The 23,051-nt window shown below is 51.3% G+C and overlaps 1 protein-coding gene across 1 annotated transcript in view; it reads left to right on the top strand.

The window, feature by feature from the left end:
- Positions 1–23,051, top strand: part of PAPPA2 (pappalysin 2) — a 71,936-nt gene that overhangs the window by 46,012 nt on the left and 2,873 nt on the right. Inside the window, exons 15-20 of the mRNA XM_048945855.1 lie at positions 959–1,136; positions 2,955–3,168; positions 8,386–8,554; positions 8,764–8,896; positions 9,923–10,032; positions 13,214–13,285. Coding sequence (XP_048801812.1) covers positions 959–1,136; positions 2,955–3,168; positions 8,386–8,554; positions 8,764–8,896; positions 9,923–10,032; positions 13,214–13,285 — 876 coding nt within the window. The remainder of the gene's footprint in view (positions 1–958; positions 1,137–2,954; positions 3,169–8,385; positions 8,555–8,763; positions 8,897–9,922; positions 10,033–13,213; positions 13,286–23,051) is intronic.

Raw genomic sequence — 23,051 nt, 5'->3', positions numbered from 1 at the left:
TTCTGGACAGAGCTTTGGCGTGTGGCTGTCATAACTGGTAGCAGCTTACAGATGTCCTGCCCTGAGCCCAAAGTGATCTTCTATGTTAGGTGTGGGAGAGGGCGCCGTGGGGTATCTGATATGGAGCAGTCCTTTGGTGGAAGGGGGAAGACCAAGCAAAGAGGTGCCACATAGTCCTGTCCTAGCCTGCAGATGAGAGGGAGGAGAGCATGGCACGGCCAGCAGGTTGGTTTCCATGCCCACAGCTCCACATTTCCCCAGCTCTGCAACAATTTGGCTATATGACCCTACATGCTAGTATACATCTCCGGGCATTTTTAGGAAAAACTGGATGCCCTCTGCACCATGACCTTGCCGTGCACCAAGGAACACCCACAGCTTTCGGGTTCCAGCAAAACGCATTGCCTGGGAGCATACAGGTCTGAGTGCACAAGAAGCATGATGTTGCTCAGATGAGGAAGAGGCAGTGAGAAGAGTTGAAAGAAATCTTTCTTTTCTGCACATCCTCTTTGGGTTAGGAGTCTGGGGATGGAAATCATAGCACACCATCATGTACTGCTCTGTTTTGGCAAGGTCAGTACCCTGTATTAATCATACGTAGGGCTGGAACCCCTACAGCTGGGACTCAGGTTCTTATGCAGGCCCCCAGCTGTGTAAGAGGGGCTATGTAATGACAACCTGAAAATGAGATTTTACAAATCTCTGATTTCAGTGAAGTCTGTGGGCATGACAGGATCAGGACATTTGGAAGACCAATCAACAGGAGAGGTGTCCATCAACACCTGAGTTAAGACTTGATCATATGGGGAAAAAAGTGGTAGTGTGCAGAGCTGGGATTAACTTCTTCCTTAAGAAACTGTTGTGTATTTTCAAGTGCTTACATTTTCCTTTAAAGTTAGTAAAACACTGCATTAGAGCACTCTTGCTGGGGTCTGATGGAGACTTGCTTTCTCTGTAGCAGGAAGTGGTGCTGACATGCAGTTCGGGGCGGTGGGACCGATCTGTGACTTGTGATCCTGTTGACTGTGGTGTCCCTGACCAGTCGCACGTCTACTATGCGGAGTTCTCCTGCCCCAAGGGGACCACCTACCTGAAGAGATGCTCCTTCTCCTGCATCCACCCTGCCAAACTTCGAGGTACAGTCTGGCGTGCTGAGGGATTTAAGACTCCCTTTCTGGTGCCTGTCCAAGGTTGTTCAAGACTGAGCAGTGATATTTTGAATTTCCCAGTTTGCTTCTGCCAACCAGGTGGACCTTTGAGACTCCTCCTCAAATGGTGGGCACACATCCCTTTTGAGCAGAGGCACCATGGCATGGGGATACTCTCTGTGATCCCCATTCCTGGTTTGCAGCCCACATCCTCAGGGATGTCTTCTGCTAACTGGTGAAGTCTGGTTGGCTGTGGCATTGCACAGATGAGTGAAGCAAGAGTGCAGACAAACAGAGAGGATTTCAGAGAACCGCAGATGGCCTGGTGCCTGGCGGCTGTGGGAAATCATGTGGTTCAGCAGGCCTGGGGCCTTATAACGCCATAGAGACTGATGCCCACAGCTGCAGAGCAGTCTCAAGATGTGCACCACCCAGACACACAGCAGTCCTCCAGACACACCACGGCCTGGCTTTCATTCTGCCGACTCCATCAATACCCGCAGGAATGTTTTTAAGCCAAGTCGGAGAAAGAGAGCTACTGTTCCTGTCTATGCAAGGCTGAGCTGGATGGGATTTCGAGGGTAATTGCCTTGACAGCTTCAAGCATTGGGACTTTATGTGAGTTTCCACCAGTGCCTTCGCTCTGAACAATCGCATACAACAAATCATTTTAATGGGTGCCCTATTTTACGGCGACATTTATAGCCGAAAAGCATGAAAATCATTTACTGTTTTTTTAGTTAAATCTAAGGAGCAAAACCGGTAGAGAATTAAGGTCTCATTTCATGACAGGAGGGAGCGCTGCAGATCCCAGTGTGAGCTGATCAAAGGGCAGCGCCCGAGCGACAGCTCGACGGGCCAAGCTCCACACAGAGCCATGCCGTTGCCTTCAGTGGGTCAACTGAGGGCAAGCATGAAGCTGATATTTCCCTGACAGCCTCCTCTTGTTCCCGCTGAAGTCAACGGGAGGTTTGCCACGGGCTCCCTTGGCGTCCCATCCATGGGTGGCTTCCAGCAGCTGACAGCGGTCCCGGTGGGGCTCCGCCAAGGCCGACAAGGCGAGGGGGACTGCTGAGTCGTCAAGGCAGGAACGTGTCTGCTGCTCGTTCTCCCCAAAGGCTCTCGATGCTCATAAATACTAAGAATAGGCAAGGAAAGGATTACATGGCTCCTGTCACGGCACTCAGAGGTGGGGACAGCCCATGCACCACAGCCGTCAGGAATGCTGGCGCTGATCAGGAGCACAGCCTTGCCCTTGTCTATGAGCTGTTGTAGGCAGAGAGGTGAGCCTATAAAAAGAAAATGATGCTTGGAGGAGCTGCCTGGCTGTACAGTGAACCTGCTGAAGGCCCAATACAAAGCTCCCAAGAGAAACCCTCAGTTCTTCAGTTCTACTTTTCTTCTTGCTCAGCAGGAAGCTGCATCCATAGCGTGTGGTGGATGCAGGCATAGGCTCCTCTGGCAGGTCGTATGGGGTGAATGGAGTTGAGCTGAACTAAACATGAGGAAGGGCCCATGTTTGCGTTTTTGTCATGCACGAAAGCCCTCAGCCCACCAAAGGCTCTCCTCAGGTATCACCAGAGAGAGGGCTTTTAAGGGGGAGCTTGGGGGAAATATGCATTTCTACAAACCAAGAGCATTTCTCCATCCCTTTGAAGCTGTCCAACTGCACATGTAATCTTTGTGTGTATTGCCTCCCATGGTATCATTACCACTCTAACAAGAGGATGTGTGCTGGTGGCTCAGATTTTCCCTCAGAGGTTCTCCAACTGTGACACAAACTTTCTACTTCTCTCCTGGGCTCAGGGATGAACCAATGGCTGACGTGCCTGGAGGATGGGCTCTGGTCGCTCCCCGAGGCCTATTGCAAGCTGGAGTGTGATGCTCCACCTGTCGTGCCCAACGCCAGGCTCCTGGTCCCACGCTGCATGCAGGGCAACCACGACGTGGGCTCCGTCTGCCGCTACAAGTGCAAGCCTGGGTACCACGTGGCGGAGAACACAGTGGGCAAACCTAAGAAGTAAGTCTGGGATGGGTCTGCTGTCACTTCTTCCTTCTCGTGAACAAAGAGGACAGGTCGTGGTACTCTTCTCCATCAAAGCACTGCTTCGGCTGCTGGAAGAGATATGAGGCAGAGCAGCTTGCTCTCATTCTTAGTTCTTCAAATAAGAGAGGCGTTCCCCCCCTTTAGAATAAAGCAGATGGGAACTCCATATAAGCTGCTGTGTATATTAAGCGCCTTAACCTGAAGCATGTGAGTTGTCCGGTGCAGCTCAATGCACTTGCCTCTTGCTGAAAAGTAAGCATGTGCAGAAGTGTTTGCAGGCTCTTGGGTAATTCAGTAGGGATGTGATAAGGTGACAAGTGATCAAAACAGGTCACGGCACTCGGATTGTAAGAACAAATGACAGCCCTCTGTTGGGGTTAAAGTTTTATCCCTTGCACGTCTTGGCTAAATTTGATCTCGAGCGTTTGTATTTCAATTGGAGAAGATTTTCCGAGTGCTTTGGGGAAAAATCCTGGAGATTCACAACCAGCACTGAGATGCTGGAGGGCTGAGCAATGTTTTGTCTGTGGCACCTCCAGCTAAAGTCCCCTTGGGTATGGTCACAAAAGATTCCCTGGCACCAGCAGGGTCCTCCCCAGAATCCCAATGCTAGCCCCAATCTGATAATTATGTGCTAATTGTTTAATGCCCTCTTCCAGTTTAAATTGGATGCAGACTTCAGCTCTACTTTGCTCTGGGGTAGGGTTGTTGTGCACTGGGAAGCAGCTGCCAAATTTCTTGCCTGGTAATGAAGGAAGTGGTTTCTGTAAACAGTTTTTCACAGTGTTAGGAGGATCTCTTGGGCCAAGAGGAGCAGAGCAAATTACGACCATGGCTGCAGTCACATGGGCTGCTTTGCAAACTGGAGCAGCTTGGATGCCTGTGGCATTCAGGCGCTGGATGTGCAGTTAGATCAACAAAGTCCCAGCCCTGCTGCCACCACTGCTGTGGCAAAGGGAGACATCATGCGTCCCCTGGGAGACCTTGTGCTCTTCTGGTGTGTGTGTGGCATCTGTGTAGGTCAGAATATCCTGTAAAGCAAGTACCAACCTTGTAAAGAACTGAGTGCTGCACTGATGGGGACAAGAAAGCAAGACTGCTGCTTTTTTTATCAGCCTCCTGCAGTGCCTTTCTCCCAAATGTTGTGTAGAACACCACAGCTACTACGCCTGTATTTGCAGTCCAAGCCCTGGAACTTTGCCCCTAAGACCACCACCCTCTGACCTGAGCCCTGGCTGGAATCTGGCTGTCTCTACCCAAGCCCAAATGCTCTTGGATGCAGATGCTCATGTGATTCCCTCAGCTCTGTTCTTTTAGGTGAACATTATTGCAGGGGCAGGCACTCATTCAAGAATGCTCAGAAGTCTCCTGAAAGCTCAGTTGAAGTTCATATCCAATAACATCAGTGGAAGAGAAGGAGGATGACAAAAATTTTTTTTCAGAGAAGTTGCTCTTATCTGTTAACTTGGGTGAGGAAAAGCCCCTCACAGATCAGTGCTCAGTCAACAAGAGATCCCCAAGGGAATGCTGATTGTGTAATTAAAATCCTGCCAGAGATGTGCTGCCTTTCTGCTGTCAGGATCTCTTGACTGACATGAAGAGCTGAAGCTCACAGAAAAATGTAGTGGCTTGGGTTGCAAGGGACCTCAATGATCATCAGGTTCCAACCCCTCTGCCACAGGGGCCAAGCCCCCTGCCCATACCCTTTTGGAGGGGTACTGTGTTGCAGGGGTAATACAATGAGCTGGGAACTGGAAAACCCAAACCCTGGAAAGATCTCTTCAGCTCCTTATTTTCTTTCCCCAGTATGGGATGATTCTTGGAAAGGTCTCAGAGATACCTTGAAGGAATTAAGCAAAAAAGAAACTAGGTCTTTTTGTCTACTATTCCTGCTTGCTCCCTTCCTCCCCATGACCAATTCCTGGGATGAGCCCTGAGAAGCTGGCAGGACTGTCAGGAGATGCACTGGTGAGACTGAGGAATAAATGGCCCTTCACCAAGATCAAGGAATCCATGAGACAGCCCAGCCCCATGGAGACGTCAGCCCCTCTTCAAAGACAGCAGCAGGCTGGTGGAGACCATGAGGCAGAAAGAGGAGGTGGGGAACATGGATGGGAAGGTGGCCTGGAAGGAATTAGCTGGCTGAGGGCTGGAGTGGCATCAGAAGGACGGCAGCGTGCAAAGCAGCACAGTCCATCCTAGGGATATCACAGCCTAGCAGGGCACTGGGCCATGCGCATTTGTGGTGGGTACAAAGGTGCAGGACTCTCGCTTCTCCTGCCCACATCTGGCCCCTTCCAGATAAAAGACAAACACACAGGCAGCCAGGAGAGCCAAAAGCCAGGTAAAGAAAACAGGCTGTCAGCATGGCTCCGTGTCATTTCCACTTCTAAGACTTTTGATAGAGATTTACTGCCAAGGTTGCCCAGGCTGTAGAATCATTACAAACTAGCCTTGCTTTCTTTTAACTTCTCATCAAATATCCCTCCTTCCTCCCCCTCTTTTCTGAAGCCACCAGACTCCTGCCGTTGGAGATGAGGTGGCTTTGGGCTCATTCATCACCTCTCCTGTGTGGTGGACCCCAGCCTGGGGCTGGAACCCAGCCATGCTCCTGCTCCAACAGCCCTGGGGCTGGATGGGGCTCGTGCCTTCACATTGGGTGCAGCCCCAGGCGTCTCCTGGTCTCCTCTCCCCATCAGACAACACGCTGCCCAGCTGGAGGGGGAAGTGTTGACTCTGATTTTCCTGGCTTCCTCATTAATCCTTGCAAAATGCCTCTAAGCCAGATCAGAAGGAATCAGGGGCCTGGAAACTTCAAGCTGCTTCAAGGTATTTCTTATTTTATTTATTTATTTTTTTTAAAGCCTCTCCCTTCCCTTCTACATGCCTGATGTGCAGCAGTGGTCCACATGCCCTGGGGTTTGAAGGCGCAGAGACAGTGGGGTAAGCCTCCAGTGAGGAGGGATTCCAGTCCAGGTCTGGATGGGCTGTGGAGGGGCAGAGTGAGATCATGCATGAGGTTACCCTGGACCTCAACAGGGAACCCCAGTGAGGGCAATGGGGCTGCACTGTATGACATGCATCTTTGCAAAGACCATGAGGTGCCTTTCCCCAGCCATCCCCAGCTCCATGCCAAAGGGCCTCTGCTGGAGGTCGGAGGAGCAACAGTGGCATGCAGTGACTGCATCAGTTATACCCAGGTGTCCAGGTGTGCTGATGCTTTGAGAAAGGGCTTGATTGGTGCTGGATGCTTTGTACCACTGCTTTGCTCCTATTCCCTTAAAGCCATCATCTTAACCTCCGGTTAATGCAGCAGTGCAAGGAAAGCCCTTCTCTGCTCTGATTTACTCCATGTGCTAGGCAATGACAGAAGGGGAAACTGCTGCTTGAGGTGTTGGACAGAGCAAAGTGTTCAAAGCAGCGAGATCTGATGGGGATGTCTTTGAAAGGCAGTGAGCATCATCCTGGTGGAAGGGGCAACAAGCAAGAGCAAGAAACCAGCAGTGCGCTGAAGCTGCAGATGTCCACTGTGAGATCTAGAGATGTTTCTCCCCTCCATCCTTCCAAGATTGGATGTAGTTTCAAGTTCTCTTTGGTCATTTCAACGCTCCTGCTTGAACTGGGTGTCCTGCCATATCCCATTCCTTCCTGGAAGCAGGAAACATCTGCCATTTTTATAAAGCCTCTAAAAAAAATCAGGTCTCTGACTTCTAAAGCAGAAGGGGATTCTCAAGGAGCTTCAAATATTTAAAAACACAGGAATGTTTTGAAAAGACTCCCAAATGTCCTGTCCAGCAGCACCTAGCAGAAACATACATGCCTGCCTTGGGGTCAGGCAGACACTTGTCCACAGCATGGTGCTGCCTAGGATCATGGGTCACTTCTCCCCATATGCACATGGTCCTTCAGCCTTCTGGGTTGGCTGAGTGTCCAGGCAAGCAGAGCAGGTGAATGCATGGACATGAGAAGCGGGGATTGACCTGATAGAGACATCAGCAAGGCCACTGCACTGCGCTCTGACAGCAAGGTATGGCCACAGTCCCAACTGCTGTGGTGCATGGTGGGGGCACAGTTGGCCCCAGGCAGCAGCTCAGAACAAGGGCAATGTAGTGCCACCCTGAGGGGTTTCTGCAACTCAGCACTGGATGTTAGATTCCCTCTGCTGGGTTCCTGGAGCCCTACTTGCTGGCTTCAGCACCTGGAGTGAGCAGAGGTAAGCAGCAGATACATGGGTGTCTGGTGGGGAGTGATGCTACAGAAAGGAAAAAGATGAAACAAGAACCAAGAAATCAGCACAGGTAAAACTCGTCAGCATTGTAAAAAGCCGTGTGTCAGTAACTGGGTCAAAGGAGTTGGACTCGATGATCCTTACAGTCCCTCCTGACTCAGGATGCCCTGTGATTCTATGATGTGTCCCCAGCTTGTCCAAAGCCCCAGGGTTTTCATGCTTCTCTGCAGAAGATGTGAAGTCTGTCTTGCTGCCAAGGCGAAGAGACAGAGAAGCGGGTGGGCTCTGCTCCTGGCCTTTTTCTCCCCTTCTTTTTCATCCTCTTTTTGGCAAGCAGTTCATGCTGGGGCCGTTTCAGCAGTGCAAGCTGGTGTTGGTCTGCTCCGGTGCAGCAGCTCCTCGGCGAGAGTGGGATTGACAGCTCTGGCCGGCGTACAAAGAGGAGCCTCAGCAGGGCTGGGCATGGGCCAGCAGGATTTACAGGGGAGGCTCGCTCCTCCAGCAAAGTATGCAGCTACTGGCGGCTGGACAAGGCAGCCGTGCACGTACCCGCGGGGGCTGTGGGCAGGGAGAGATCATCCGGAGGTGCTACAAAGGATGGAGAGTGATGGGGAGCACAGGAAAAAGTGTCTGGGGCTCCAATACCAGTGCTGTGGGAAGCACGAGAATAAGTGCCCATGACTCCCGAATCGTAGAATCATTAAAGCTGGAAAAGATCACTAAGATAATCTAGTCCAACTGCCAACCCACTGCCATCATGCCCACTAAATCGGTGTGACGGGGTGGTGGGCAGTGAGAGAAGCGTCCAGGATTCCTAAATCAGCACAAGCAAAAGGAAAGATCCTGGTTGAACATAGGTTATCCTAGAGATGCATGGAAAGCCCCATGCTTGGGGGTTTCAGAACCAAGAAGGATGCTTTCTGGAGTCTGCAGCCCAGCTTTCTTTCCATCTCTTTCCCCAGGAAGTTCCTGAAGGTGCAGTGCCTGGAGAGTGGGCAGTGGGAGGAGGGACGCTGCATCCCTGTGGTGTGCGAGCCACCCCCACCAGTGTTTGAGGGCATGTACAACTGCACCCAGGGCTTTGAGCTTGACAGCCAGTGTGTCCTGAGCTGTGAGCCGCCAGGATCACAGGTGAGTGATGGGACAGATGGGGGTCAGCCACACGTTGGACTTCAGAAAATACCAGGGCTCGGCATGTTGGGCATTTGGGTACCAATAAAAGCAAAACCAGGGCTCTTCTCACTGCTGGAGATGACTGTGGTGGTGTGGGCGCCATTCACAGCACTGCACGCACCCTGGCTTAGATTGTCTCCAGACCCTGGTCTCTCTCTGTTCTCCAGGTCCCTATTGTCTGCACCAAGGAGGGCACGTGGACAGAGGAGTTCAAGCTGTGCAAGAGCCTGCAGGGCACCTGCCCACCACCCCCAGAGCTCAACCTCGTGGAGTACAAGTGCGAACAGGGGCACGGCATAGGTGAGGGCAGGAGAACACTCTGCAGAAACCCAGACCCTGTGTTGAGTCAGCCGTCCTGGAGAGCCAGCTGGAAGGTCACAGTGACTCTTCTACTTGGGCCAATTCCCATTAAATTTATGAAAAATTTGTTTTTTCTTCAATTTCCTCTTGAACACAGAGCACTAGGGTGGCTTTTGCCCTGTGCATCTCCTGGTAAGTTAGAATTGGCATTGGCTTAAGTACTTCTTCAGAAGCAAGGACTGACTCATCTCTAGGGCAAGCCCAGCCCTCTGCAGTGCTTTATCTCACCCTCCAACTCTCAGTCTCACCACGGCCTCTGCACTTAATATGACTGCTGACATCTGCAGGGTTAATGGGGCAGGTCCGAGATAAGAGCTGGAGTGACAACTGTGTGTAACAGGGTGCTTTCACCAGACGAGGGACCACATCATCCATTTCTTTCTAAAAGACTTGGTTGTTTTTCAGCTGCAATGCTGTCACAGTCATTACATCCCACCTGGCATCACACTAGATGGGACATTAGTTTAAAACCCAAAACTGGCTGAGGCTCAGCCAAGGGTAGACTTGGGAAAGACCTGATGTGAAGCTGGGACTGAGGTTGGGACCCACCTGCTTTGCCAAGTGGGAGTTTTACAGCTTTTTTTCATCTTGGGTCATAGGAAGTCATGGTAGAAGAATTGTTAGAAGTACTTTCTGACACATCAACAAGCAGCCATAATATCTAGGCCAGACACGTTTTCATGTTGGGTCCTACATCTTGCCATCACGGCTTGGGTTCACCTCTTCAGACATGTTTACTTGTTACCTCATTCAGGAGAAAGGTATCAGCTGCAAAAAGCTTCTGTAAACTCTCGCATAAGTCAGGGCTGGGGGAAGAAATTTTCAGCTGTTGGTAGGCAAAGGATCTCCTTCACATGCATCTCTGCCCTCAGTGAGGAGCAAGCACGTTGGCATCCGACACTGTTCCACAGCAGCCAGTTGCCTGGTTCCTGCTGCAATCCCTCAAGGCTCTCTCTCCTTCCTCAGGTGCTGTGTGTGTGCCTTCCTGCATTATCCCTCCCAGCGATCCAGTCATACTGCCCGAAAACGTTACTGCTGAGACTATGGATCACCGCCTGCAACCCACTAGAGTCCAGGTATGCGAGGAGGGAGCATTGCTCCAACAGAGCATTCACCATCCATACATGTGGGGACCCTCAAAATATTTACAGTGTGGCCAAATCAGTCTTCCCTCCTCTCTATCCAGTGTTTTTTAATACAAATTTCTTTGCTTTCGGTAAAAAGAGGGACAGTAATTTGGATGAAGAGCTCAGAGATGGCTGGTTTTCTCCTTGAGTGCATGCTCAGGAGATGCCTGCTGGTTGCTCATCCTGGCCACCTATGCCCTGATGTTCACCTGAAGCCTGGGATGAGCTCCAGCAGGACGCATCCTGTTGCATATGCAGGTGTAAGGCATTGAAACGGGCTGCCCAGAGAGGTGGTGGAGTCACCATCTCTGGAGGCATTCAAGAAAGATGGAGATGTGGCACCAAGGGACGTGGTCAGTGGGCATGGTGGGATGAGTTGGGCTTGGGTGTGGTGATCTTAGAGGACTTTTCCAACCTTAATGATTCTAGATGTGCAGTTGCTGGGTTTAGACATAGTGGCAAGTCCTTCATCAGTGACCTTTGATCCTTGTGAATGTTACCCACAGCATAGAGATCTCTTCCGTAACGCTGCTCTTTGTCCATCTGGACCCTTTCTGGATATATCTCTGTGGTGCTGGTGTAGCAGGGGGTGATGGATGCATGTAGATATTCAAGTTCCCCTTTTCCTAGGCTTTGGTTAGCCCTGGTGGAGGTCTCTGTAGTGACCACATTCATCTTCCCAGATACATCTTGGACCTGCTTCACCCAGGCTGGCATAGGCCATGCCCGGTCTCTCTGCACCTTGCCTGCTTCATCTGATGCCATGAGGCTTCACGCTGATTCTTCTGGTTCATGACCAGTGCCCAGGTCCTCAGTATTTCTTCCTCCTCTTCCACACACTGAGTATGCTACTGCACAGCCTCCTGCCCTCTGAGACCAAAGCTCAGTGTAAGCTACTGGCTGTAATGTGAGCTTTCCAGGACTTGCAGGATACCTCTGTGAATGAAGCTAAACACAGGAATCCTCCTGACTTTTGGGATGTGCCACACGCGATTGGCAGCCAAGGTATTGGGATGACAGAGCACAGATCAGAATTCATTCCTGGCAGAGGGCAAAGCAGAAGCCCTGGTCCCTGAACACCTGGCAGCTGCAGTACAGCCCTGGGCAGCGTGTCCCTGCCAGGGAGGAGGCATAGCCATCAGCTGGGAGCTGGCTCTGCTGCCAGGACCGCTGGCCACCCCCTCGCCTCTCCCTCCCCATCCCTTACTCATTCTGTAGGCAAAACAGCTCAAATAGCTCACATAGTTTGGATCTCCGTGGCACCACTTTCCCAAAATGCAGCTCCAACGGGGTAATATTTCTTAAAATAAAACCGAGATGCAGAAGGAAGGAGGTGGAAGAAAGGAAAACAAACAGCCCTTCTGGGAGCTGGCACCCCTATCCAGGCCTTCCCCTCCCCCTAGGAAGCCGCAGGAGGCCCAGCAGCATCCCCACTCCATGTCTCCATGCTTTTGCAGCAGCAGGATGCCCGTGGCATGTGGGATTGTGGAGCTTGAGTCTTGGACAGATCACCGGGTGACTTGGCCACAGGTTCTTATGCAAGGGAAACGTTTCGGAGAAGTGAAGAGTTGTGTTATTTAAACACTGGCACTACCCCTAGCAGCATCTCTGTGCATGGTCTGCCTTGCTTTCTTCTCTGCCTCCTGCTGTGCTTGTGTTCCCAGGAGCTGCCACACTCCCAAGGTGATGGGGAGGATGCGACAAAGCACACTGGGGCTGCAGAGGCTGCCTGAGGAGGGCACTGGTTTTTTTTATGCTCTCATTCATCACATCCCACAGCCAAGAAGATCTGGGAACTCATTCAAGTTGTACAGCAACCGCATACAACACATCCAATGGGGTTGGGATCCAAGCATCCTCTGGGGTGAGCAGGAATTGCTCTCTCCACTCTCTCTGTCCCATCCCATCACAGCTGCCTTCCCTACTCTGGCTGAGGACATTACCTCTGGAGCTTGCTCTTGGCAACCTGTTGGTTTGGTCTGAAGACTTGGAGCAAGAAGAAGCTGAAAAATACAGTAGAAAGACAGGGATTTGTCTGCTGCCACTTGCAAGGGTGCTACTACCACCCTGCTCTCTGGCCACCAGTCACTACCCTGGAGTACATGGGAAGCGGATGGAGATGTCACCAGCCAGCCTGCAGCTCCCTCATCCCCCCCATCACGTACAAACCCAGGAGTAAAGCACCCCATGAAAGCAGATTGAGGCAGAGCTGCCTCATCCCATGCTGAGAGGCCTGAAGCCACGTTGGTGGAAGAAAGACGTGTCCATCCATGTAACAGCCATGCTGTGCAGGGCATCCTAGGACACTTTCATAGGCCAGCCGTCATTTTATGGGGCCTCAGATTTCAAAGCCTGCTTGAGCTTTACAAGGAGGAAATTGCCTGTGTGGTGGGGCTTTTTTTCCCCCATATAATCATGCGTGCTCCCAACAGCCCCCTTCTGAATTATGGGGACGAAGTGTTCCAGTTAGATGAAACTCAGTCCTCTGCATTCAGTTCTCATGTCCAGTTGGCTGCAGCTGCTGACTTAAAACCTCATAAATACCTCTGCGGCGTGGGTGAGTGTGAAGCTGGTGTATCCAGACCAGCCAAATCCAGGGAGTTGAGTTTCCAGGTGTCTCCCTTGTGGACACAGCTCTTGGAGCTGTACAGGGTGCATTGATGCTGGTGTCCAGGGACAGCTGGCTGGGACATGAGGCTGGTGCAAGTGGGAAGCTGCTAAACGCAGCACAGTGTGTTGAGATGAATGGAGGATCCCATCTGTGGTGGTCCTGGATGGCTACTTCCCAGCTTGGCTGCTGCCTACCATGTGTAGTGCTGCGAGCCAAATCCAGATCCTGGTGATACTTGCCATCTCTCCTTTTCCTCTTCTGGGAGTTCATATGTATACATAACACATGCATCTATCTCTTATCCAGGCTCTGCTTTGAGCAGTGTTGTCTGGTTTGTGGGCGAAGCTTGGGCTCAATAAATTCCAAAAGGTCTCCTCTGGGCAGAGATGCAGGAAGGTCCTAGGACTGATTGCATTGCTCTGCCTTGTGGAGTTCCGCAAGAGACCCTACACCTCAGGGAGCGTGCTTGTGTCCTCCCTCCACCATCTCCCTAACGACTCTTTTCTCCCTCCTCCGCAGCACATCGTATGCACGGGCAGGCTGCAATGGTACCCAGACCCCTCTGCCATCCACTGCATCCAGTCGTGTGAGGTAAGCTCCCTTTCCCAGCACATGGGACAGCTCCAGCCCTGCGGTAGCGCGGACGTGGGGTCTTTATGACCACGTGAGGTCTGCGATGGGTTGGCATGGAAAAGGTCTGCTGGTGTTTCAGTGTTTTGGCATTCATTCGGAGCGTGTGGCCGGGGCAATGCTGGGGGTGAGCTGCAACGCGCTGCGTGGCCACAGAATGGGTCCAGGGCTTCGTGCCGCGTTTCCTTCCTCGCACTCCTCTCGGCCAACCCGGGAAGAAAATTCTAGCAAAAGGATTTCACTGGCAAGGGGTATCCCCAAAAAGCGCGTGCTGACTCCAAGCCTGAATATTTCCTTAACCAGAACTGCAGTTCTAGAGTAATACTGGTCCAGAAAAGCCCTGTGTGACTCACGCGTCCAACCAAAACAAGGAGGATTTCCAGCGTCGTGTGTGCAAAACAAACCGCTCCCCAAGAATCTGCAGACAAAGAATTCCTTGCAGAAATTGGTTAGCCACTCATTTGGTTTTGAATAATTACCCGGCAAGAGAAAATCATAGGCAGCCTGGAGTCGGTTCACAGAGGAAATGAAAAATAGGCAGTCTTTGTCGAGCACGATTTGTTATTATGATTGAGGGTAAAAAAAAATAAAAGGGGGAGGGCGGAGGGTGAAGAGGGAATTTTGGAATGTTGTCTGCTGAAAATTTGGGATTTCTACCAAAAAGGAAAATGTAAATGAAGTCTACACACCAAAAATAGCTTTGGGTTTTGCTGATTTTTTTTTTTAATGAACTCATTTCAATGCAAATGATCGGGTTTTGCTCACTAGTTCTGCCTAGCTCAGCTCTTTGTCAGCTGAAGGGTGGAATAAAGGGCAGTACGTGTGACCGTGTGTGACCGTGTGGCCTCGATGCTGTGGTGGATATGTCCCCAGGGAGGAAATGTGCTTGGCAGGACGTGCAGCAGTTATCTACCAAACCTGGTGACTTGCGTCTTGCTCCTGTAATCTGTATGGTAATAGGCTGCTGCGTGTTAGAAAGGAGTTGGATGGTTGAGTACCAGAGCTCAATGTTGGATCCAGTGCCTTGGGAGTTCCATGCCTCCTAAAGCTCAGCTCCAGGGCAGTATATTTGAAGCAGGAAGGTTTTCTGGCTCACCTTGGGTCTGCATCTTGAGTGTGAGATCCCATAAGGGATGATGGAAAAATGCTAGCTTGTTTGTGTGTGTGAGAGAGAGGCACTGACTCTAAAATCCCAGTGTCTCATAGCAGTGCTCTCTGTCTTCTCATTAGCCACCTAAGCATGCTCATGGTCAACACCAACTCTTTCTGTTCCTGGATGCAGTGCCCTAAAAGCAGGTAGTCTACTCTTGTCATTACTATCATATACTTTTCTACACCTTTTCTGCTTTCAATTTCCTGTAGAAATGACCGAGCAGTACACGCTCTCCCAGCTGCAGTCTCACCAAATCCCTGCACAAAGCCTATGTGTAAATCTCTTTTGATAAGACCCAGGAACATATCTGTCATTTCTGCAGTTGCATCAGTCTGGCAGCTCAGAGAGACCTGAGGTCAGCAAGTACACCCAGATCTTTCTCTGCATCCTTTGTTTCCAACTGATGAGCTCCAAGCTAACAGCAGATGTTTTACTATCAGCACAAGAGCTTGCCCTTCAATTTTACACAAGTGAATGTCATCCTGTTTCTTTCCCTAGTCCTGAGGTCATCTCTTTGTCAGATATCCTGATCCTGCTCTGTGGAACAATGCCTTCCTCCTTGTTAGCAATTTCATCAGCCAGGCCTGTTTTTAAGGTCACAGTCACTCACAGCAATACTAATGAAGATTCATCCTTCGGGTTGTTTTCTTTGCCCTAATGCTTTCCTTTCAGAAACAGCTCACAGCCGCCTCCTCCCTGCTCTCCTCCTCTTTTCTCATGTCTTTGATTACTCTTTTTGTTGGACTGATAAGCCAATCTTTTAATACATGCTTTATAGTAGACATTATATTGCCACAACTCTTCCCTGAAGGCATTGCTCAGAGGGCTGCTAGGCACTGGGAAGATGAGAAGTGTTACCAGTCCACTTCTCTGACCAAAGGAAGTGCCCCAAACTTGGTTTCCATCACATCTGTGCTCTCTTGCACTCTCACCCCCTACTCCCCTTCATCTCCTGCCTGCATCTCCCTGGGTGATCTTGCAGGCCATTTCACTTGTGGGCCGATCTCTTGTGGGCTGTGGAGATGCCAAGCAGTGAGAGTAGGGTATGGATGGAATACAACCCATAACCTGGCCTTGCTACATGACATCCCCCGCTCATTCCCTTGTCTTCTTCATCTGCCTACTCAAGGAATCTTCTGCTTTTGGAGCACCTCCTGGGTTTGGTGTGTTTCAGCTCGACTTGCCAGCTGTGTGGGATGTCTTAGGCCCAGATTCCTCCCTATCCAACAATAATCCCTCACTGGAGGCATCTCTTTTGGAGCCCAGCCTCTGCTCTCCACGCCATTCCAGTGGCCTCTCCAGGTCCCCTCTGAGTCACCCTTTGGAGATGCTGTTGTCTCTTACTGAGTGCACTGGATGAGGAATTGCTTTCATCTGGCCACCTCGTTCAGGGTGCAGCCCTATTCAGGAGAAGTGCAGTGCTCCTGGCTGCTGGCACGGTCCCTCCCCACAGGGTCCTCTTCAGGCTAAGGCACAGTGAGCAGCAGCCAAGCCCAGCTTTGACCAACCCAGCCCCACCTCGCCAACCTCTTGCTGGAAATTTCAAGTCACCGAGTAATGGCATCAGTGAGATTCTCGCTCATCTCTCTCCTCTGCTGGCAGCAGACCAGCCTGCCTGCTCATCCCTCTCACTCCTCTCCCCACCTCCCTTCCCTTTCCATTAATCTGGCCATCCATCTGCCTCCTGTCTCTCGCTGCTCTGCGCCAAGTTCCCCATCCCCTCCGTGTGGAGGCACGTAGTTCAAGGAAAGAGGGAGTGATGTGAACCCTTCCAAAAGCCCATCAGGAATACAAGTTAGCATCGAGACGGTTTGCCTCTCAAGGGCCAGCGGAACATCTCATCCCCTTCCATCCGTAGGAAAACAGATGGCAGCACTGGACGGAGAGGGGAGGGGGCTTGGGGCTGGGAGGAGGAGGAGGGAAACCACTTGTCCTCATTGCTGACCTGGTACTGTGTGAGTCCATGCATGAGGGTAGCTAGTGCTTGTCACACCTGGGAAAGCAAAGCAGTCTCCAGTCCGCCAGCTCTGCACTCTCCTTACCCTCACTGCAGGAGAAGAACACGGTGGTTCAGGTGGAAAAGCCCACCTCTTTTATCACCGTCATATTCACAGGATGGAGTAAGACCACCATCCTGAAGAAAAATGCAGGCTGCTCTTACGGTGATCAAGCAGACATGGGCAGCCAAGCCCTTCTGCACCATTTCCACTTGCACAGATAGCAAAGGGTTAACTGTAGCAGGTGTAGGCACCCTTTTTGCCTTCTCAGTGGGGAACACCTGGGGTTCTGGAGCTGGCCTGAGCTCCCAGGCTCTGCCTGCCCTGCCTAAGGCCTCCTGGCTGGGCTCTGAGCAATCCTGCTGGGGGACAGCCAGGGACATCGGCATGAGGCCACCACGGGTGATAGCAGCCCATGGCAGGAGGCTGTGGCTGGCGCGAGCTGTCAGGGATTTTGCAGGTCTTTTCTCCATGAGGACAAGGTCTTGCTGCCCTTGCGTGCGCTGCCGATCATGTTATCACGATCGTAAAATGCTAAGCTGTTCTCTCTTTTGTGGTTTTCCTGAGTAATTGCAGTGGAAATTATGAGTTAGGGATGGAGGCGTGTTTGTGGCTGCAGGCTGTTCTCGCCTCTCGTGACTCAACAGGTAGCTGGGACCCAATGGGTCTGTTGCCTGCAACATGGGTCCTCTGCTCTTCTCAGTGCTGAGCGCAAAACCCTCCCTTGGCACCTCCATGGCTTGTGTCCAGCATTTGGCAGCCACAGTTAACCCCTCTGACAGCATGTACAATAAAGACGGGGAAGTCTCACCTAAAATCAGGGTCCCACTGTAACTTGATGCAATGGGGGATAGGATGGGACCCTGAGCAAAATGGGGCCGCTCAGCAGGTGGCTGCCTCTTCCCCACATCCATGAGACATTTTGCTGCCACACCACAGGGGCTCTTGTGTTACACTGTGCTCAGCACAGGGAACCAGGCAGAAGTATAATGCTGGAAGAGGCCTCTTCTGTGCTCCTGGCCCATAGGGCAGTGAGGTGCCCCAGCTGCCCTGAAAAGCAACCAGGTATCTCAACACGGCCATATAAATTCACTCTCACAGGCAGCCCAGGGAGGTGTTGGAATCACCATCCCTAGAGGTGTTCAAGAGCCGTGGAGATGTGGCACTGAGGGACGTGGTCAGTGGGCATGGTGGGGGTGGGTTGACCATCAGACCATGATGACCGTGGCAATCCTAGAAATCTACTCCAAACTTAATGCTCCCTCCATGAGAGCATTTTGTGACTCCTTTATCCAGTCTGCCTTCTTCCTCTGTCTGCCACCTGGCTTTGAAAGTATGGAGAAGATCCTTTTGCAAGAAGCAGGGTGACTACTGTTCCTTCAGGTGTTCCACCAGAGCTCGCAGGGCCATGTTCTCCAGGTGAGCACACACCTAACGAGTTGCCCAAGACTCTGGCACATTCCCATGTAGGACAGTGTGTGCCATGTCTCAAGAGAATGTAGTGAAGCAATCCTTGTGACTAAACAGAAGTTTGTGGTCATTGTGGGCTTAGACGCCGCCCCTGGCCTGAAAGGGGAAAGCCCTGGGTGGCAGGCAGCCCTCTAGAGATGGAGCTGTCTATAGATACCTGCTGGGCACATTTCCATGATGCTTACCTCTGGCTGTGGGCTGACCTAGCACAGATTGCTTTTCCTCCAGCATTCCCCTGAGGTGTGCTTTTCCTGCCCTGCATTAAGGTGGAGTTTGTTTTCTTAAGAGGCAAAGCAAATGGAAGGGCACCCAGAGACCACACAGCAGCACCATGCCAGGGACAGGCTGCAGAGCCCCAAGTGCTGCCTCCTTCTCTCAGACATTGCCATCACGCAGCTGGGGACGCAGACAGGAGTGGGAAACCACTGGAGGCACCCGCTGAAATCAAAATCACTGAGTCGCATTTGACGATAAACAAACATCCCTGAGCGCAGCCCGGCCAACTGCTCTTCCAACACGAATATTCCCCTTCAGCTCCTTCATCCCTTGTACATTGTTTTTCTTTCTGTTTAAGATCTGTAACAAGAACTTGGCAGAAACCAGATACAAGTGGGTCAGGAGGCCCTTGTGGTTTTCAGGGCTTGTTTTCCATAACCCGTCCTATCCTGCAACATACTTTGCACGAAGGGCTTGGCAGGCGATGGCTCTGCCAGCAGTGGGCATGGTGCTGGGGGCAGGATGGCAGGCTTATAGGATGGGGAGCCCTGAGGACACCCCTCGAAGACCCTCAGGCTTGCCAGGAGTGCTGTTTGCATGTGGCATTTCCCTGTACTGCCCCTTGCTTGTTCTTTCCTGCCTTTGGGTTATTCCTCCTTCTGTGACCTCTGTGCAGTGAGATCAGGATGTACAAGGGACAAGGCTAAGGGGACACCTGGAGAACCTGAGAACATGTGATTGATAATGAGTGGCTTGAGAACACCAGCAAGCTCAGAAACAACTGATGCTTCTTCATTTCACTTCCAAGCCATCCTTGGGGCATGTGGCTCCTAGGGAAACAATTAGCAAAAATTTCTTCTCAGGAGTGGTGATGCAGTGGAACAGGCTGCTCAGGGAGGTGGTGGAGTCACCATCCCTGCAGGTACTTAAGAACCATGAAGATGTGGCATTGAGGGATGTGGGCAGTGGGCCTGGTGGGATGGACTGGTGTTCACTTGGGGATTTAGAAGTCTTCTCCAACCTTAATGATTCTGTGATTCTAAAAGGTGCACAGAAATGGCTCGGAGGACAGAAACCAGGTGACACAGAAATAGTGGACAAAACACTAGGGCTGCAGGAATTTATTCCTCTTTCGTCTTCTCCCAGACACTTGGTCTCAGGTGCTTCCGGCCAAATTTCTTTAGCTCTTTTCCCTCAAGGTCTCTTCTCCTGGGCACAGCAGCTGGGCAGCACTCACTTGCTGTTCAGAGTGGCTCAGGGCAGCGAGGCATCCCAAAAATCTTCTTGACCAGATGCCAGCCCTGTTCCCTTTCTGTCCCTCTCTGTGTTTTTCAGACCTGATTTCCTCCTTGCGTGCCAGAGAGCCTCAGGAAGGAGAGAGGGAGAGTCAGCATGCTCGGGGTGTTGGGGAGGGGGGAGAAAAAATAATGAAATAAAAGGCACGCTGCAATAGAGAGAGGGCCAAGAAAAATATTCAATCCAAACAATGAACATTGTCATTTCCTCCCACAGTCTGCATTCCCCGTCAACTTCCCTGGGCAAGCTGGAGAGCCAAGAATTGCCGGGCTCCTTGCCCCACCAGCAGCAGCAAGGAAGGGGATGCATCCTGGGGACAGTGTGCTGTAGCATCCCTCTAACAGTGGCTGTGGCTGGAGAGATGGAGAGCAGCCTGCTGTCTCTATAGGGAAACAGTGCTTTGGACTGGTGCTGAAGGGATGGGACAAGGACTTTTCCATGAGGGGTTTTCCAGGGACACAAGTGAAGACCATGGGGTGGTGGATGCGTGGAGGGTTGAGTAAACCTGGCTTTTAACAGGGCTTTGGGCACTCTTTGTGTCCTCCTTGAGACTTCCTGGAATAGCAGAGCTTTCCTGGGGCTGCAATGGGGCGGCAAAGAAGGAAACACATGGAGGTGACCCCTGCCTCCAACTCCAGAACAGCTCAATGTCCTGTGGCCATCAGCCTGGCTTTGGGCTGACACTCATCAACCACCAACTGGTTTCCACCTGTGCGAGGTGAGAGTCACTGCTTTCTTGTGTCTGGTGCTGAGCACATGTTGATGCTCCTGGAAAACCAAGTGCACAGCAAGTAGAGGCATGTCCCTGCAGAGGTTATCACCCAGCCATGACCCTGCTTCCTTTACTGCACCATCTCCCTTTGATCTCCAGTCTTCCCATGGAGTTTGGCAATGACATCTCCAGGGCTGGTCTCTGCCTGTTGCCCATGCCAGAATGGTGCTTCCCTGCTCTTCTGGGGCTGCTGTGAGAGCTACAGCTGAGAAGAACAAAGGCACCTGCAGGGTAAAACATGGCCATCCCAGAATGCAGAGGGTCTGAAGTCCATCAAAATACTGTTTCCCAAAGGAAAGGATACAAAGACAGCAAGAGGTCTGATGGCTTGGTAAAAGCACAAGAGCAGTCTTCATGCCCTCCTTACATGGAATCAGTGTGGCTGCAAAGCACAGAACCTGCACAGCATCCTAGAGGCTGGGAGGAAATATTTTGCTTACGGAGGCTGAATTCTGAAACTAGGATCTGGGCTTTCTCTAGCTGTAGGCAGATGGAAATCGCAAGCATTTTCCACAGCAGCACAGAAGAGCTGTTCAGTACGTAATCGGCCAGGTGCACATTGCATTTTTTTTCTTTTTTCCACCTTTCTCTGAAGCATCTGGAATGGGTCATTGCCAGTAGATAGGTACTGGGCCTTCAGGTCTGCTCAACCAGAGCAAGGCCTGCATTTCTGAGAAATGCTGTTCACCAAGTGCCCATGACGCAGCACCAAAATATGTGCAATACTGATGGCATCTGTGGTTTATCCGTTCTGCTTTGCTGCCTTCCCCAAACCCAGCCTCTCTGGCTGCCTTGCTCACCGCTGTTCCTGTCACACCCTTCCAAGCTCTTTCACAGTGAATCAACCTACATATAAGATTGAAGAAAAGCATCTGGACCCCATCCACCCAGCTGATGACTTTGGGACAAGAACAAAGGAGGTGGCCCCATGCTCCCATATTGTCTGGTCTGGTTCATCTGCAGGGACAGAGCCAGCAGCCTCAGCTCCTACTCTGAGGACACTACAAGGGTGAAAGAAAATGCTGTGAGCAAAACACTTGGTGCACAGTTACTATTTTTATTAGGGCAGCGCATTGCCTGGCTCTGTGGTGCCAGGTGCCATTCTCCACGTGCTAACACATGCCCTGGTGATGTTTCTGCCAAGACTCAAGATGGATGACAAAGCCCAGCTCTTGGTGGCATGCAGCCTGGCCCTACAGCTCCCCATCATGTTCTAACACACTTCCAAGTCTTCCTGGAGACCTTGGCACAGTCCAGCCTCTCTTTGCCCCATGCTGGTGTATTTTTCTGCAGAGCCACACAGCATAAATGTGGGCTGGTACCATCCATAGGTGGCTTTCTCTCTCAAATCACCTGCTCATACTTGGTTGCACTCTCTGTGTCCTTCTCTAGACTCTTGCAAGACTGTGATGAGACTAACGCAAGCATGGACCAAGGGAAGCCAAGAGGAGCACTACAGTTCACTCTCTCTGCTTGTAAAAATGAGAGCTATCTGGAGGCTCTTTGGCAAAGCAGCAGGATTCATGGCATTTCCATCGGAGATCCAATGAGAGCTGCAGCAGCTCCTCATCAGACCAACTCTGGTTGCTCTCCTTGATCTGCCACTGTCCTGTAAGCAGTGAGGCTGAACCTGTCCTGGTGCTGCGAGGAACGGGGCCAGTGTCCCCAACCCATACTCCTGGCTCTCAGGAGTCTCCAGTCCAATTAGTCATTTCTTATTTTCCCCTCATATGTTTTTCCAATGTAATTTGGAGCATGAGCTGTTAAGTTTCCCCAACATGTGTTGCCATAGGAGCCTATATTTGTTTGGGGTGGGGTATGCCTTCTGGAGGATAGAGGAAAGGGGGCAATTAGCCCTAATATTTATAGAGAGAAAGTGAGAGCGTCTCCTTGCCCATCCTGTCCCTGCCTCTGTCCTCCCCCACCTTGCACACAAAGCATGATCTGGAAATCGTTTCAGACCTGCGCAGCTGGGACCAGCAATCCTCTGCGGTAATTAGATGGAAACTACAGAAGCAGCGGGTGTTGTTTTGCCAGTGAGTCATGAAACATGGAGTGAAGCTCAAGGAAAAACTCCACCATGAAAGAAAATCATGCCCAGAGCGCGTCCCCACCAGCAGCCAGTCTCCTGCCTGCATCCTGCACCTGCCAGCCCCAGCTCACCAGAGACTTCTACTTGCCATTCTTTAAGAGCTATTGGGGATCTTCGTTGGAAGTGTTTACCCTTTTGTATTCGTGAAACTGCACCCTGAAGTCCTCTGATTTATCATTTGGGACCACTAGACCCACTGAAATGGGTCTGGCTGCTTTCCTGAGCAAAGAGATGGCCAGGTTTCTACCAGGAGCCTCTTCTGATGACAGCAGGAGGATGGGCACTGTTGTTCAGCCAGTAGCTGCCAGTGCAGAGCAGGAGAAATATTTCATTGCTAATCACCCAGATAATGAATGGCCTCTCCATTCTGTTAGCACATCCCATTGTTGCTTGGCGGTGCTGATGTGGATCTGTGCTAAATAAACTTCGGCTATGGCTTCTGACAGCTCTTTGCAAGCACTCCCCATGCACGCTGCTGGGTTGCACCAGTTGTGTGGCGTTGTTTCTCAGGCCCAGCTGGCTGCTGCTCAGCCCCAGTTACTTGTTTCTCTTCTCTAATCAGATGACTCATGTAGCCAGACAAAAAAAAATTAAGTGGATTTCTGAATGGCTGTTTGTGCCGTTTTATGTTTCTGGTCAGAAAGCTATTCTGCTGGAATAGCTTTCTGCTTCCACAGTACAGATGAAAGTATGGAAGGCTTGTTAATGTTGGGGCACTAGTTTGAGATGCA

The sequence above is a fragment of the Lagopus muta genome, chromosome 5, assembly GCF_023343835.1.
Source record: "Lagopus muta isolate bLagMut1 chromosome 5, bLagMut1 primary, whole genome shotgun sequence".
Lineage (NCBI taxonomy): Eukaryota > Metazoa > Chordata > Aves > Galliformes > Phasianidae > Lagopus > Lagopus muta.
Note: the sequence above shows the minus strand (reverse complement) of the source record. Positions and strands in the feature narration are given on the sequence as shown.